The 17,641-nt window shown below is 43.7% G+C and overlaps 1 protein-coding gene across 16 annotated transcripts in view; it reads left to right on the top strand.

Annotated features, from left to right (window-relative positions):
• EYA4 (EYA transcriptional coactivator and phosphatase 4) overlaps positions 1-17,641 on the top strand; it is a 197,665-nt gene that overhangs the window by 131,159 nt on the left and 48,865 nt on the right. For 13 of the 16 annotated variants that reach the window (XM_077352425.1, XM_077352435.1, XM_077352520.1 and 10 more), the window contains 5 exons: positions 5,439-5,505; positions 9,062-9,204; positions 9,312-9,455; positions 11,339-11,412; positions 11,566-11,749. In XM_077352425.1, the coding sequence (XP_077208540.1) occupies positions 5,439-5,505; positions 9,062-9,204; positions 9,312-9,455; positions 11,339-11,412; positions 11,566-11,749 (612 nt within the window). The remainder of the gene's footprint in view (positions 1-5,438; positions 5,506-9,061; positions 9,205-9,311; positions 9,456-11,338; positions 11,413-11,565; positions 11,750-17,641) is intronic. The other 3 variants (XM_077352495.1, XM_077352515.1, XM_077352443.1) reach the window with 1 other exon arrangement.

The following is a 17,641-nucleotide window of genomic DNA, read 5'->3' as shown; positions in this document are numbered from 1 at the left end:
AATGGCTTATTCAGTCCAACACTCTGTTGTCACACAATGGCCAAATTCCTGGTGTTAGAAGGAGGTCCACCAGCAGGGCCAGAAATCCAGTAGCCCCCCAAGCACCAAGGATACAGAGCATCTCTGCCCCATATACAATATTCCATCTGTACCTCGTGCGTAGTATCCACAGATGGTCTTCTGCTCCATTTGTTTATCCAATCCTCTCTTGAAGCTGTTACCGCTTGTAGCTTGTAGCTGCTACCACGTCTGGCAGTAGTGAATTCCACATGCTATTTACTATTTGGGTGAATAAGTACTTCCTTTTATCTGGTCCAAACTATATCTTAACTGTTTCATTGTGTTTCCATGAGTTCTTGTATTGTGAGAAAAGGAGGAGAGCCAGTTTGGTGTAGTGGTTAGGAGTGCGGACTTATAATCTGGCATGCCAGGTTCGAATCTGCGCTCCCCCACATGCAACCAGCTTGGGCTCGCCATGGCACTGATAAAACTGTTCTGACCGGGCAGTGATATCAGGGCTCTCTCATTCTCACCCACCTCACAGGGTGTCTGTTATGGGGAGAGGAATGGGAAGGCGACTGTAAGCTGCTTTGAGCCTCCTTCAGGTAGGGAAAAGCGGCATATAAGAACCAACTCTTCTTCTTCTTTATCCCATGCATAATTTTGTAAACCTCTATCATGTCACTATCTAGTCATTATTTTCCCAAAAGCCTTTCTTCATAGGGAAAGTGTTCCAGCTCCTTAATTATTTCAGTTGTCTTTTTTTGTACCTTTTTCAATGCTGTAATATCTTTTTTGAGATGTGGTGACCAGAACTGTACACATTATTTCAGATGAGGCCACACCATAGATTCATACAGGGACATTATGATGCTGGCTGTTTTGTTTTCAGTTCTCTTTCTAATAATTCCCAGCATAGAATTTGCCTTTTTTAGTGTAGTTTCACACTGAGGCAACATTTTCAGTGAGTTTTCTACCATGATTCCAAGATCTCTCTCCTAGTCAATTACTGCCAGTTCGGACCCCATCATGTGTTGGGATTTTTGGCTTCTATGTGCACTACTTGGCACTTGCCCAGTTTGATCCTTATTTGCCATGTTGATGCCCAGTCATCTCGGCTCAACAGATCCCTCTAGAGCTCCTTACAGTCCTCCCTGGTTTTCACTGCACTAAACAACTAAGTGTCATCTGCAAGTTTAGCCACTTCACTGCTTACTCCCAATTCCAAATCAATAATGAACAAGTTAGAAAGCACTGGACTTAGTACTTTATCCTTTAGCCCTATGTTAACCTGTTGCTTACTACTTTCCTATATGAAAACTGACCACTAATACTCACTTTCCATTTCCTGATAATTAACCATTTTTTCAATTCACAAGAGGACTTGCCCTCTTATCACATGGAGGGAAATTACTGACAGTTTGTGTTACTTCTTCTAATTTGTGTAGGCTAAGAATCAAAATGCTGTGAAGTTACAATATACCCTTGCCATATATAACTCACAGTTTCACTTATTCATGGTCAAAGAACCAACCACATGATATGGCTAGCTCTGAGTATGCCCCTCTCCTCAGTGCATTCAGTCAATGTGCAGAAAGGCTTCATCTCCTGCCTCCTCATAATCATCTCAACTCTATAAACTGCCAGCAGATGACTTATGTGGCTCTGTCCTAATGCCAGTCATATAACTTATGACATGTAGAGCTACTACAGTCTCCAGGCCTGGATGACTGGTCTGACAACAGCTGCTGTACATTTCATCTGGGTATGGCAGTGGTAGCTACTACTACTTTATCTGTCTGGGCTTGGTGGTGGCAGCTGCTGCTGCATGACTCATCTGGGCTTAATCCCACTGCTGGTCCATTGTGTGACTCATTTCAGATAGCAGTGGCCACCTCACCTGCCAGCCCAGTGGCTTGACTTGGGCAGGGAGAGGATGGGGCCTTTTCTAGGCTGATCTTCCAGTTCATCCCTGTTAGTATTCACAGATTTCTTGTGCTCCAAAAAAATGGACCCCTGAGAATTATGGGGGCCTGATGTATAGGCTACCCTATTCTTCTTTTTATCCTTTAGCTGGCAATTGGAGGAGCAGATTGTCTTCTCAGCCAGTACACTGATTTAGGTGCTGCTGGATTTTTTGCCTTGTTTATAACTTGTTTACACTCTTGGCGATTGGTGGCAGTAGTTTTGGCCATATGGATAGTCAATTGCTGGTTTCTAAAGTCTTCCTTGATCTGTTTAAGCTATTCAGTTGGTTGTTCTCACCAGAGGAGTTTATAAGGCAGTCTGCTGGTGTTCATTCTGCAGACATGGCCAAACCATTGCAGTATACGCTTTTGGATTTGTTTTTTAATTTATGACTGGTTGTCACATTTTGTCCAAATTGTCTCAATTATGATCACATAGAGATCCAGAATCTGCCACAGGCATTACATTTGGAAGGTCTCGAGTTAGTTTATGTCAAGTTTTGTCAGGTTTTTGATCAATATAGAAGGATTGGCAGGATTAGTGTCCAGAAAGGCAAACTTTGGTCTTGAGAGAGATGTTTGTCTTCTTCCAGAGGCACCACTTGAGTATAGCAAATGATGATGTTGCTTGGCCAATCTTATTGTGGGCTTCAGTGGTAGATGATACTTTTTCCCCTAAGTATTTAAATTATTTGACTTTCTCAGTTTGGGCTCCATTGTCCAGTGTCAGTGATCCAACTGTAGTTATGACTTTGGTTTTGTCCACATTTATTTTTAAACCGTAAGATTGGGCGATGCAGGCAATATCATAGAGGATGTTAGTAGCCTGTGCATCTATTTCAGCAAAGCCCCTGTATTATGTGATGTTAACTTGTTCAGTATTTTTTTTTAAACCTAAGAATTCTGTTATATTGATAGGGTGTCAGTCAGACATTTCTGAACTGGATTTTTTAAAATCTATTTTACCTGTATTTCCAGCTGCTGTGAATTCTAGAAATACTTAATGTGGCTTTGGAAAATGCTCTTTGAGAAACTAAAAGCCATATCGGAACATTAGATGTATGATTCTTTTGGATTTGGGGGAAAGTAAATTTCACTGCTAGCCTGGAAAAAAAAACAGACTATTTCTTATGCAACTTAATTCTGGAGGGTGATTGCTAGTACCATAATAGCATAATAAAGAAAAGTTTACTTTGAAGGAAAAGTATGAACGAAAAGAAGGAAAAGAAATTCCACTGCTTCTCTGTTTACTACTTTATTTTTTTTCAAAAGTGAATGAACAGCAGATGGCCTAATAAAACACTCTACAAGTTTTCCTAGTACAGATTTGCTCCAAAAGGTTTGATTCAACATTTTCAAGTTAATATATTTGGAACACATCTGTCTTAGTGAAGACAGATGGTTAGATGAAAGAGGAACTTCAACATTTTTGGAATCAGGCCAGGGTAGGCAGTACTCTTCAATGATTTTGAATAGGATATGATAATAATAATTTAGACTTGCTCAGAAAAATACAGCTGCTCTTTGTATTGACATGTATGCGATTGATGGCTACTGTACTTAAGCTCTTGATTGTTTGTTTCAGTAAGAAATTAAATGAATATGATTTTCCTGAAGAAGTAATGAATGTTTGCTGCCAATTGATATGTGTGTATCTATGTTTAAAACATTTTGCTTTTATGTGTAATGCTATCAAATTGAGCCAGTATCTGAAGAACCATCGAACAAGTTCCAATTGTCCTTGTAGGCATTAGAACTGAGTTTCTTGAATTAGACTTGTTAGTTCTAGACCGTGCTGCAGTTTCTTATCCCATGTCTCATGATACGAAGATACAAAGTTTGAAAAACAGCTTGTAATATAGCATGTAAACCAACTGTCCGCAGGAATAAAGGCTTACACTCTCACTGGGCTAGTCCTTTAGAAAAGTGTAAGAAGCTTTATATGCTGGCTGTAGTTTCTTTAGCCAGTCTTAAAAATCAAATGAAGCCACATTGAAATGAAATAGCCACTCAGATTTGCTCTCTATGTAGAGTTTTCCTGGCATCCCAAGTCATCTACAGCAGTGGTCCCCAACCTTTTTATCACCGGGGACCACTCAACGCCGAGGACCACTCACCGGGGACCACTCAACGCCTTTTACTGTGGCCCAGTGTGTGTGTGTTTGTGTGGGGGGTAGTTTACTTCTCTACTCTCAACCACTGCCCTAACACTCTCTGATTGCTATGGTAATGTTTAAAATAAGATACAGACACGCCACAACAATGAAGTGTGTTGTAAAGGCCTGGGGGGGAGAAGGCGTCCTTCGGGGCCCACCTCCAATTAGTCGAAGGACCACATGTGGTCCGTGGCCCACAGGTTGGGGATTGCTAATCTACAGTTCCCAAGTGATTTTCACCATTCACTGCAGTGGTGGTGACATTTATACATACAAAAGTAAGCATGGATTTTCCCCTTTATTTATATTGTTTGCATCTTCAAGAGCTGCTGTAGCCATAGAATCTTTGTATTAGAGTAAGTGGCACAGGATTATATGTTTTGAATTTCAGCCTTCACAGATTTGGCCTGTGTGAGGAAACTAATTTCAGCAGGAAACGTTGCTGAGGTGACTGTACAATATTATACTTTGTTTCTGATATTAAGAGCTAGCTAAACAAAGTAATTAGTCTCCACATATTATTCTAAAGATCCTCAGTAGACCCTAATTTCCCTGTTTGCAGCATTGTGCAGTCTCCTGCTGCTTCCAGATATTGTTGATTGAGGGCCTAAGTTCTTGGAAAACCTTTGATTTCTAAATGTATAATTTACCCCCTGCATATAAAGATACAAAGTTATTCATTCCCAATTATTTATATTATATACCACTGTTCACATATCTATGTTAGTCATTTGAGGCCTACAAGCTTTTCTGGCTACAATTATTATTAGTTATTACATATTGCTATCTTCAGTATTAGAATTGTTTCATATGTTATAATTTGGATGAATGAGACAGTACAGATTTTCAAAAAGATTCTTAATGACCCTGTAACCAAATTTCCATTAAGAAGAGATTTACAGAAAATGTAACCCACTATTCTGAATGCAGATAATCAGCCCTGTAATAGAGCATTCCAAATGTTTGATATATATGTAATTTTTTTACATTCTGTAAGCAGGAACAACTGATTTATATTGTATTGGCTCAGAGGATTCCTTTTTGCTAGGTGAGGAATCTTTCTTGGATGAAATAAATCTTTTTTCAAGATCCAATTGGAAAGAGACTCTTCACTTAGAGATGGGGAATTCTTGGATTCAGGCCACTGCATGCAGATTAGAATTTATACAACACAACACTTGAAGTGTTTTTTACTTTGTTACCTTTGTCATTTCAGTAAGACAAAATTGATTTTCTTTATCAAATGCATTCTTGCATGGAAATATTAAATGTGGTGATTGATCCATTGATTTATTATTTGGTTTGTATTTTTCAGTCATAACAAGTAGTGGCTACAGTCCAAGATCAGCGCATCAGTACTCACCGCAGCTGTATCCCTCCAAGTTAGTGAGCATGCATCTTAAAATATGTTACTGTGTATATTCCACTTCAGTCCATCTATTTTGTTGGATGATGCAAAGCAGTCAAAAAGTAAATAATCTTGAAATTGCATTTTTGTGGTGTGGTAAACTGTGATTGGGTCTCATTACTGGACATTAACTATCATTGATTCCAAGTGAATATTCTTACATATAATGTTTATATGATCAAGAATCAAAGTTTTTATGTGGTTCAAATAATATTTTCCATATTTCTTCATATTAGTCAACAGTTATAAAAGGTTTGTTATTTAATATACAAGGTTTGTTCCATCGTATATACTTGTGAGATAAATTACAACTCATAAATCATTAAGTTTAGAATAGATGGGCAGCATAAGTTCATAATTCCAGTTAAATTGTTGTATTTTCAATTTTGGTTTGTAGAAAAATTGCGGTATAACTATGCCATCAATGTAATTATTGACAATATTTTAGTTTAATATATACTGGTACAAAATATGTGTTTCACTTTGTGTAATCAAAACTTGTGCCAGCAATTAAAAAGCAGAAATAAAAAGTAAATAGAAATGAATATTCTATGTAGTTGTGGATTTTAATGCCAAGTTTCATTCATGTCAATTCTCTAAAATGTTCATTTTTAACCTAACTTTTTCCTATAAATGGATTAAGAAATATATATTTTATCTTGATTTATTTATCTATAAGATAGGGATCATCTTACATGTGCTGTTATACTGCTCTTTATTAAATGAAGCTAGAGATCTTTTCTCAATCCTGACATCAGTACTCTAGTAATTCTATTATTCTGAAACTGTTTTTTTTTTATGATGTGGGATTACTGGAAGCTGTTGCTAGATTTCTTGTATACCGTATATACTCGCTTATAAGCCGAGTTTTTCAGCCCCTTTTTAAAGCTGAAAAAGTCTCCCTTCACTTACATGTAGGTTTTTAAAAAAAGCTGCCAGACTAGACACGAGGGTGGGGGTGGGAGACGTATACTTAACTGAAGAAGCAGAAGCAGATGCAGCAAGCCCGGGAGACCAGTGGGAGGGGAGGGAATAGCAGTCCCAGCCTCTGCCCCTGACTGCCTTAACAAGGCTAGTACGTGCTGCTGCTGCTGCAGGAAGCTCTGAAACCTCTGTCTCAGAGGGAGAGCAGAGAGCAGAAGGAGGAAACACCTCTGGAGGAAGGAATAGAAAGTGGAAGGAACAGAACACCTAAGAAGAAGGGAATGGGATAAGAAGAAGGATTGGATATAAAAGGCAAGAGGGGTCAGAGGGAAAGAGGGAGGAGGTGGTGGGAAGAAAAGGGGGGGAGATCCTGCCCCAAAGGGAAGGGGAGGGGGAAAAGCCACTATCCAAACACCAGCCTCGGCTTATATGCGAGTCAATAAGGTTTTCCAGCATTTTGGCCCATTATGCACGGCCGCCGAAACGTCGATTTCGGGTCACGTGGAAAACGCGGAGGGGGAAGACGCGACGCATACCGGTTATGCACGGGGCGGGGCGCAACGGCGGCAAAACCCAGAGTAACCGATTATGCACGCGCCGATCCGGGCGCCGCTTCTGGTTGCGCCCCGCTCACCCGGAAGCTGCGCTTTCTTCCGCGTTTCACTGACGCGGCTTTTTCGGCGGCATGCACCGAAGCTGCAGCCGGTTGCAGCCAGCTCCGTGCGTTATCCGTGATTTTAGTCGCCGCCATTCCACCCCGAATGTGCGCTAAAACCCCCGTGCATAATGGGTCCTTGTGGTGAAATTAGGTGCCTTGTCTTATATGGGGTTGGCCTATATGCGAGTATATATGGTATGCTTTAAAATGATATTAATATTTATTGTTTGATTGATTTGCCCTGTTTCTGTTTTATCCATAATGCCAACAACCTATGTTTGAAGGGATTGAAAATGAAATAAAATAAAGTTTATACCGTTTTTTAATAGAAAATTATAGGTGGTTTTGTTAAAATGCTTCAGGGGTTGTTTTGTATGTTACATTCTCTATGGTCTGTTTGTACTAACTTGAATTAGAGAGGAAAACCTTTAGCAGAGTTCAAGGCATGTAGCTCAAATACAGACAGTTGATAATTCAGTCCTGATTGCTCTGACAATGAAAGGCTATTTTGACATTAATTGCATCTCTTAGATTGGGGACATTGGGCCTGAAGTTCATGAGTTTCTTCCCTACTGGGCTTATGATGAACATCTTCACCAACCCTGCGTGGCTCCTTATAGGATACTTAACAGGAAACCCCCCCCCCACACTCAAAGATACTCTGTTTTTGAATACTCAACATTCTTTCAAAGCAAATTCAGCCTCTGTAGTCAAAGAGAGTCAGAACTCAGTTCAGATATCAATTTCAGTGCATGATGAGACATCTTTAAACCACTTCACAGGAGTGGTATAAATAAAATAGTAAGGCCTGTAGGGATGGGTGCTGTCTGGGATGGGGGGGGGCAACGATTGGCCCCTGGCCCTGGACTGTTAAGCAGAGGCTCTGCCTCTGACCAGTTGAGAGGCACAAAGTGTCTGCCAACCCACCCACCACCCAATGTGGGCCACCTTCGCCCCACGGCGACCATTCCTGTGCTGGCCGCCGAAAGGCAAGGTAGGCCTAGAGGCCCCGGGAAGCTGGGCTGGGAGGGGGGAGAGTGCTTCGTTGCCGGGGCAGGAGCTGAGCCTGCATGTTGCAGCCCTCTCCCCCTCCTAGCCCAGCTTCCCGGCCGGCCCAGGAGCTGGCCCGGTCATGAAGCCAGGAAGCTTGAACGGGATGGGGGGGGAGAGGGCATCGTGGGTGTGACAGGGGTTCAAGGCCGTGGGACAGGACTTAGAGGCCTCCTAGCGCCCACTGTATTTCAGGTACAGCAGGCTTAAGTACTAGTGTTCGGCATAAAAGGTCAGCAAGGAGAAAGCTTCTGTGCCTAAGATCCATTCCTGTTCTCACTGCCCAAAGGAGTGGATAAGAGAGGAAATCAAGTTCCATGTCCATATCAGTGTTTTACCTAATATTTTGCTAAATGCTAGTAACCCTACAGGTCAAAATCTGTCAGGAAGAAGTAGCTATTAATTTGATGTAGTACTGTTATAAAAAATACAGCTCTCTACTGAGTCACCTTCCTTATTCCCATAAAAATTTAAGCATACTTGTTGTTTGCCCACTGTTGGAAATGACAGCCAGTTACAACAGAACTCTTGTGATTGCATTATTATAACATGAGTTTGCCTAAATGTTGCAGATTTGGAATTGCTATTTTAGTACCAATCCCAAATAGAATAAATGTCTAATGCTACTCTTAGGTATAGATTCATGGTGACTATTAATCAAAAAGAGCATTTGTTGCCTTAACTTGCAAAAACATAGCTGGTGAGATTTTTACTGCCATTTCTGTCCTCGTTAATTTCTTTGTTAAAGGCACAAGAGCACATCCATTTAAAAGAGCAGGATATAACCTAAATTTGTCAATGTTGAGAAAATTGTTGGACCTTTAAACTATTTTAATTTTACTTGGGGAATTGACTATTTATTGTCACTACTGTTTTTATTTTTACCACTGCTGTCTAGGCCTTATCCACACATCCTTTCTACTCCGGCAGCTCAAACAATGTCTGCCTATGCTGGTCAGACTCAGTATTCGGGAATGCAGCAGCCAACAGTGTATACAGCCTATTCACAGACCGGGCAGCCTTACAGTTTACCTACTTACGGTACTTGATTTCCACTTGTTCTTTTTTCTATCAATAATAATCGTGAGACTGCTATGCTTTTTCTCCACATCTATAAGAATTGGTTGAAAATTAAATTTCTTACACAGATTTGGGTGTAATGTTGCCAGGCATCAAGACAGAAAGTGGACTTTCACAAACACAATCACCATTGCAGACCGGGTGCCTTAGTTACAGCCCAGGGTTCTCCACGCCGCAGCCAGGCCAGACCCCATATTCTTACCAAATGCCAGGTCAGTAATTTGTCACTTTCCTTTCCTCTTACTATTTTGGAACTGTTTTGGAACTCTTGAATTTCTTGTATATGTAATCGCAAACATTAATTTTATTGGGCATTTTTTCTTGACTATTTTAAAGATGGATTTTTACCTCATTCTTTTTACTTTGTCGCCCTCTATTCCATTGTCACTAATGAATTGTGGAAAATATTATATTTTGGAAATCCAAACATTAGCCAGCAATAATTTAGATCCTTATTATTAAAATTATAGAAATTAATTTACTTTGGATCTTTGGTCATTGAAGCTTTTTGAGCAGAGTCTCAAGCTGGCATAATGAATGACTATGTCATCCCATTTTTAAAAACCATTCCCCCTCCCCCCAGACTGATGAATTGCACATAATATCTGTAATAACAAGTTTCTTATCTTTCTAAGTTTCTTATCTTTCTATTTAGTTGTTTAGCCAATGCAGCTGCTCTTGTATTAAAGTTTCACTATAGCAACAATTTCAGTTATGAAATGTGTCACTAATACACTTATATACAAATTCTCCATGTAATAATTCTTCAAAATCTTCAAAAACAACCCCCCCCCCGCATTTTTCCTGCTTCCTATTCTCCAACTTTTATCTGCCTCCTATATTCAGTTTTTGAGAGGCAGCTTGATGTAGTGGTTAAGAGCACCAGTCTCTAATCTGGAAAACTGGGTTTGATTTTCCTCTCCTCCACATGCAGCCAGCTGGATGACCTTAGGCCAGTTACAGTTCTCCCAGAGCTCTCTCAAAGCAGCTTATAGCATTACCCTTTCCTCTATTTTATTCTCACAACTGTGTGAGCTACATTAGGCTAAGAGTCACATACTATTTGGAGTATGTGACTCCAAAGACGCCAGAAGGCTTTCTTGGTAGAGTGGGAATTTGAACTTGAATCATGGAGGATAATCATGGCCACTAGCCATTGTGACTAAACAGAATCATCACTACCAGGAGGCAATGCCAAGGGAAGGCCTCACCATGCATTGGTAGGTAGGAGGTCAGTGTTGTGGAAGTAAGACACGACTCAAAGATTTTTTGGATTAACATAGGCCACAGCATTTATTTCAAACACCCCCCCCCTCCCGCCCGCAGGAGGGTTGGCGCAGCATGGGAAGGGCCGATACTAAGCAGCCCGCTGGCTGAATCCACATTATGAAGGAATATGTCATGATCTCCACTGGGAATACATGAACCTCCAATTGGATTCCTAAAATGGGAGACAAACCCTTAAAGGATAGCCAAAGGGTGCAAACCTCTGTAGCTTAATCCCTTGAATTGTCCGGTCGTTAAATGAGCAGCGCCCACCCTGCTGGGTATTGACACTGCTCTTTCCACCACCCCTTTAAAGGGGCCCCTTCCCCAGTGGGGAGTCTGATCGCACACTGGCTCCCCATGAAATTGGCTCCTTACCATGCACATACCCCGCTGTGATGATAACAAGCAAATACATAACAAAACAACAACATTAAATTGGGACTGGGTTGGCCACTTGCCTGGCAGCCCAGTGAAGAGGCAGGAAAGCACCAGGCAGCATCCCAAAAGACGCTCCTGGCCCCGCCTCCTGCATGCTGTGCGCGCTGCCACTGGTAACATGCCCGGTAGACCGGGGCCGAGCTGAGGCCGCCGCGTCTTCTCCCACTCGCCCTCCACCCTGCCAAACGGCAGCTCAGGTGAGTCCCCGCCACTCATTTCTAAAATCCCTTAACAAAATATCATACTGATAGATAGATCTGTGAATTTTACTGCACATTTTCTTTATGATATTTTAAGAATTAAATATTCAACTTTTGGCTTATCATTTGTCTGCTTTGTATGTGATGTGTTGTCTAACTCTTATAGGGAATTTTTCTTTTAACTCTAGGTTCTAGTTTTACCCCATCATCCACTATTTATGCAAACAATTCAAATTCTACAAACTTCAGTAGTTCACAACAGGTATGATTATTATTATTTCTATAATACTCAAACCAAGTCTTATGTATTTGTTTTGGCAATTTTAAATATTTTGAATTGACAAGGATTATTTGTAGTACTATGGTTCAGATTTTGTTAAATGTCCATTTTAAAATATTGTTTTTACTGTTTTAGGATTATCCATCTTATACAGCTTTTGGCCAAAACCAATATCCACAGTATTACTCAGCATCAACATATGGAGCATATATGACCTCAAATAGCACTGCAGACGGTACCTCTTCTTCATCATCAACATACCAGCTTCAGGAATCTCTGCCTGGGCTGACTAGTCAGCCAGGTACAGATCTTCATTCAGGTGAAAAAAAATTGTGCATTCTATACATTTAGGAAGTGGTTTTTAGAACTGTTACATAAATATGTTTTATTTGTAATTATTTACTGCTGATGAATTATTGTTTTTAAAAATCAGTGAAGTAAATAACCACTAAGAGGTAGGGAATGAAATGAATTGAAGCTGACAGCTCAGTTCTTGAATGAATTAGGTGTCATGCTTTTAAAAAGTCACTGCATTGGTACAATAGCTGCTGTATGCAAACAAGTGCAATATATTCTTATCATTTGGAAAGAAATAGGAATCTAATTATAATGCAGGACCAGAGGTAAGAAAGATCCTTGCCGTCCTTTCCAAGCACAGGCACTCCCAGCCTATGTCAATTCATTTAAAGTCTGCATTATTGTTCTACATGTATAACTTTGAAAGGGAAAGAAATGAATACTGTTACATCTGGGTTATCTACAGTCATGACTGTATTAGTTCTTTCCAGCAGTGGTCCCCAACCCCTGGGCCGTGGCCCGGCGCCGCGCCACAAAGGCCTTGGCGCTGGGCCGTGGCTCCCTCTTCCCACACCCCCCCCCCTCAGTGAGAAGCTCCGCCAGGCCACGAGCAAATCGGCCGCCAAAGCAGCTGATTACCTTGCGGCCTGGCAAGCTTCTTGCTTCGGGAGGGGGGGGGCACAAGCTAATTGGCTGCTTCGGCGGCCGATTTGCTGGTGGTCTGAAGGGCCGGGGAGAGGGAGCCGCTGCCGCCGGCATGCCGGTGGCGCAAACGCGCATGTGCGGACTGCCGCGCATGCGCGTTTGTGTCCAGCGGGACAGTGCATGCACATTTGCACTGTGGCTGCTGTGCATGCACAGGGCCCCAGGCCGCCCTCTCCCCTTTCTCAGAAGCAGCGGGCTGCGGCAGCTGGAAGGTTGCTGACCGCTGCTTTATAGTGCTCCCTTTAGTCTAATTCCTTGTAACCTTAAACTGCTTAGCAAACCCTAGACTTGTCTAACATTCGTAGTTTGAAGAACATTCACAGAAATTATATTTTAAACCAAAGGGGTAGCTTTGTCAATAGGAACTGAGGTGTTAGAACAAAGATAAAAGAAAATGAACATTTGGCCTAGTAAATCTTCATACAAGGCAGGCAAGTTTACAAATTTTACTGGAAAATCTTCAAGATAGTTGCTGGTCTCCTCATGGGATGGAGTGATTTGAGAAACAAAACTGGATATTGAGAAGACAACAAAAGCAATGCATTTAAGGGTATTCAGCTGATTAATTAACAACTGCAGACATTCCACCACAGATACTATCAGTCTTATAAAATCAATACAGACTTCAGCTCACTACAAAAAGTAATTCTTTTTCTTACAAATTTATATATAAAATTTAGGTTTATCCTACTTCAGTACTTCATGAACAATGGGAATAGACCATATCCATTCAGAGTTTACTCTTTTTACTGGATCTTGCATTAGTCTGTACTCAGCAATCCTTATCCATTGTTGTTCCTTTGTATATTTATGAAACAGCCTAGGGAGTGGGACGTGTTTGGCTGTCCAAGTTGGAATAGGGCCAATCAGGGTGCAGCCAGCTTTGCCCTGATTGGCTCTGCCCCTGCAGCTCCCGCCCTTCGTCCCTGGACTCTAGCCTCTTTGCTCTCAGACACCTCAGTGCCTGGAGCCAGCAGCAGGTAAGGGGAGAGGCCCTGAGAAAAGGGTCATGTGGAGGGCCTCTTAACAAGGGCCTCTTGGTCTGCTAGGCTAGGCCTGCTGATGGGGGCCTCCCGGCCTGCTGATTGCTCTTTAAGGACTGCTAAGGAGCTGACTAACTGACTGCTAAGGAACTCTGTCCCGGCCCTACTAATGAGCTGCCCAGCCGCTGCCCTCCCCGCTGCGAGCTGCCACCCAAAGCCACCTTAAGCTGCCTGGCCAGGGGACAGTGGAGGGGACCCTTTCAAGGCCCGTTCTTAGGAACGGGCTTTGAAGCTAGTTCAATATAACACAGCTTGACTTGCAGTAGGGCATTTTGGGCTGGAATAAGATGCGGCACACCATTGTTGGGTTTCAACAAAGCCACAGCTTTATTACCTCCCCACGGGAGGGTTGGCACAGCAAGGGAGAGGGAGCCTGACCTAGCGGTCAGCAGACTGCACCAATACCACATGGAGTCCAAAGGCGCCCTGTGTATCCGCAACATTCTCAGCTGGGAGAGCAGATCCCCTTGCTTACTAAGGGAAGTGACCTATGTGGGGGAGCAAAATGGATGCAAACCTGTTGGCTGCCCCCAGGCCACCTGACAAAATGAGCCCTTGGCTTCCCCCACCAGGTCAGCTGATTTCATTTATGTGCCACTTCTTACAAAGGCCCCAAAGCTCAGGGAGTCCAATTACACATCGGACTCCCTGACAACAGGCTCCATTCCATGCAAACCAGCAGCTACTAAAATGTTGAAAAGCTGCTGAGAACAAACTAATAAGAAAGCTCACAGTGTTATATTTAATGAAAGAAATTTACAGTAAATTTTCATAGACTGCACATTCAAAACATTTTACTCCATTTAGATTAGTATATTTTTTAAGTGACACAGAAGTACAGAAGCATATAGTTTATTTTCAGAGTGGGAGTAGAACATATGCAGTGTTGTGTGACTACTTCAACATTTCAGATATGGTGGAAGTGAGCAGACAACTTTATATTTCAGGTGCAAGAAGTATTTGAGAGCACCTCTGTTTTAAAAAAAACATATAAATATTCCTTATTAAATTATCTTGCTGGCTGTAAGTTATTTAGCATATATAAATAAATATCAAAAGTAAAGTTTTTGATAAGGTTCCACATGATGTTGACAAGTTGGTAAAATGCGGTATGGATCCTAATTCTCTCAGGTGGATCAAAAACTGTTTGACAAATCGTACCCAGAGGGTACTTGTTGGTTCAGCATCTTCTTGGAAAAGAGTGACAAGTGGAGTACCCCAAGGATCTGTCCTGGGGCCTGTGTTGTTCAACATATTTATAAACTAGTAAAAAAGCACATTGTATGTCTAAATACAATGGGCGCTAGCTTGTCGCCGCAGGGAGGCCCTGGCAGCCGCGCTGCTGGCCCCAGCTCACTCACCGGGCGCCTGGCGTCAAGCTGGGTCTGCTGCAGGTCGGTGATGAGTCGTTTCAGGGCGTGGCGCTGGTTGGTGTTCTGGCCGCGGCTGCTGGGCGGCTCCTGGGCCTCGGGCGGCGGCGCCGGCTTTTATGTGCTGATTCCCGGACTGTCGAAGGGAGCGAGGCTGCTGGGCGGCTCCTCGGGCGGCGGCTTCTGGGCGCGATTCCCGCCCTGGCGACGGGAGCGAGGCTGCCGGGTGGCTCCCGGGACTCGGGCGGCGGCGGCGGCTTCTGGGCACGATTCCCGCCCTGGCGACGGGAGCGAGGCTGCCGGGCGGCTCCCGGGACTCGGGCGGCGGCGGCGGCTTCTGGGCACGATTCCCGCCCTGGCGACGGGAGCGAGGCTGCCGGGCGGCTCCCGGGACTCGGGCGGCGGCGGCGGCTTCTGGGCACGATTCCCGCCCTGGCGACGGGAGCGAGGCTGCCGGGCGGCTCCCGGGACTCGGGCGGCGGCGGCGGCTTCTGGGCACGATTCCCGCCCTGGCGACGGGAGCGAGGCTGCCGGGCGGCTCCCGGGACTCGGGCGGCGGCGGTGGCTTGTACGGCGGGCTGAGGCAACGGGAGGAGCTTTGCGCCTCTGGCGGCAGCACGGCTAGCACAGGGCCAACGGGGCAGGTGAAAGCGGCGGCGGGAGGGCCGCGGGCGAGAAGAAGCCGGTTGGGACGGCAGCAAGGCGGGCTGCTGGCAGCCGTAGGCGGCCCGCTGGCGACAGGAGGAGGCGCTGCTCCTGCTGGAGATGCATCCAGCTCGGCGGCAAGTGGGGAAATGGCGGCTGTGGGCGGCCAGTCCAGGGCAGGCCAAGTGGCCAATAGGGAGGCGCGCTACACGCACCTCCCAATTGGCCACTTGGCCCTCGAGTGGCACTCGGAGGGGCCCAATCAGGAGCCGCTTCACGGCTCCTGATTCGACGCCTCCGAGTTTTTATCCCGGACGGGTCCCGCCCTAACTCCTCCCCACCACCCCTTACTCTTTTAAAGATTTAAAGATGATTTGGATGAGGGATTAGAGGGGATACTTATTAAATTTGCAGACGATACTAAACTGGGAGGGGTAGCAAACACAACTGAAGACAGCAACAGAATCCAGGATGATCTTGATAGGCTTGAGAAGTGGGCTAAACTGAATAAAATGAAGTTCAATTGGGACAAATGTAAAGTTCTGCATTTAGGTAGGAAAAACCAAATACACCACTATATGATGGGGGAGACTTGTCTTGGCAGTAGCATGTGTGAAAAGGATCTAGGAGTCTTAGGAGACCATACATTGAACATGAGTCAGCAGTGTGACTCGGCGGCTAAAAAGGCAAATGGGATTTTGGGCTGTATCAAACGGAGTATCGTGTCTAGATCACGGGAGGTGACGGTACCGCTTTACTCTGCTCTTGTTTGGCCTCACTTGGAATACTGTATTCAGTTTTGGGCACCCCAGTTGAAGAAGGATGTTGACAAACTGGAACGTGTCCAGAGGAGGGCAACAAAAATGATGAGGTGTTTGGAGACCAAGATGTATGAAGAAAGGTTGGGGGAACTTGGTCTGTTTAGCCTAGAGAGGAGACGACTAAGAGGGGATCTGATAACCATCTTCAAGTATTTAAAAGGGTGTCATATGGAGAATCGAGCAGAATTGTTCTCTCTTGCCCCAGAGGGACAGACCAGAATGAATGGGATGAAATTAATTCAAAAGAAATTCCATCTAAACATCCAAAAGAAGTTCCTGACAGTTAGAGCGGTTTCTCAGTGGAACAGGCTTTCTTGGGAGGGGGTGGGTTCTCCATCTTTGGAAATTTTTAAACAGAGGCTAGATAGTCATCTGATGGAGAAGCTGATTCTGTGAATGCAAAGGGGTGGCAGGTTACAGTAGATGAGCGATTCGGATGTGAGTGTCTGGCATAGTGCAGGGGATTGGACTAGATGACCTATGAGGTCCCTTCGAACTCTATTATTCTGTGATTCTATGGTTCAATATATGGCTATCAATCAGGCAGTGTGCTCTAGTGGCTAAAATATTGGATTTTTGGATGAGGGGGAGAAAATGTACTTAGACAGGATTTTGTTAACCTTTTCCTGGTGCTGTTTCCCTAACAGAAATTCATGCTCTCCATATTTGCCCAGGAATAATATTCTTTTTGTATTTGACCTTTTCTTTACTGAAGAGAATAGTCTGAGGAGGAGGCAAAAAGAAAAGTTTACTTCGTTCCCTATTTACCAGTGCCCCACATCTGCTGTTTAACTTAAAAGTAGTCATCTGGGTATCCAAGCACAGATGTTCAATTACAGTGAATTCTACCCTTGCTCAGGATGCCATATGTAGTTCTTTTTTTTTCTTGTAATCCATGATGGGACAAAAGCTTCTCTCTGGAGACAATGAGTCCTGTTAGAAGGGGCTTCTCAGTTGATCACCCAGTTCCATCCTTTCTGGCAAGAGACGTCATCATTAGTTTGCATTTGTAAAAGTGTTGTGTCTCCATCTCTCCATAGCTTTCCTCTTCTCTCTTTCTTTCTCACTCCACTGTTTCCGTCTTCCATCATCCCTCTACAACTCAGTTATGTAGGGCCTCACTTTTTCTCTGCTCAACTCCTCCAGAGTTGATCTCCCCCTCAAAGTTCTCCTTCTGAGAGGAGAGGACTTAGGCCAGGAGACTCCCCAGTAGCTCCTAGTCCTCGATTGAACCTTAGGAGAAGATATAATGCAGTACCATTCACACTCTTACTGGAAGCTAGTGGCATGGGTGTGTCCTCCAATGCAATCAGGCTGGGTAATGTCAGAC

The sequence above is a fragment of the Paroedura picta genome, chromosome 1 (genome assembly GCF_049243985.1).
Source record: "Paroedura picta isolate Pp20150507F chromosome 1, Ppicta_v3.0, whole genome shotgun sequence".
NCBI classification, from domain to species: Eukaryota; Metazoa; Chordata; class Lepidosauria; order Squamata; family Gekkonidae; genus Paroedura; species Paroedura picta.
This window is presented reverse-complemented; position numbering and strand designations above follow the sequence as displayed.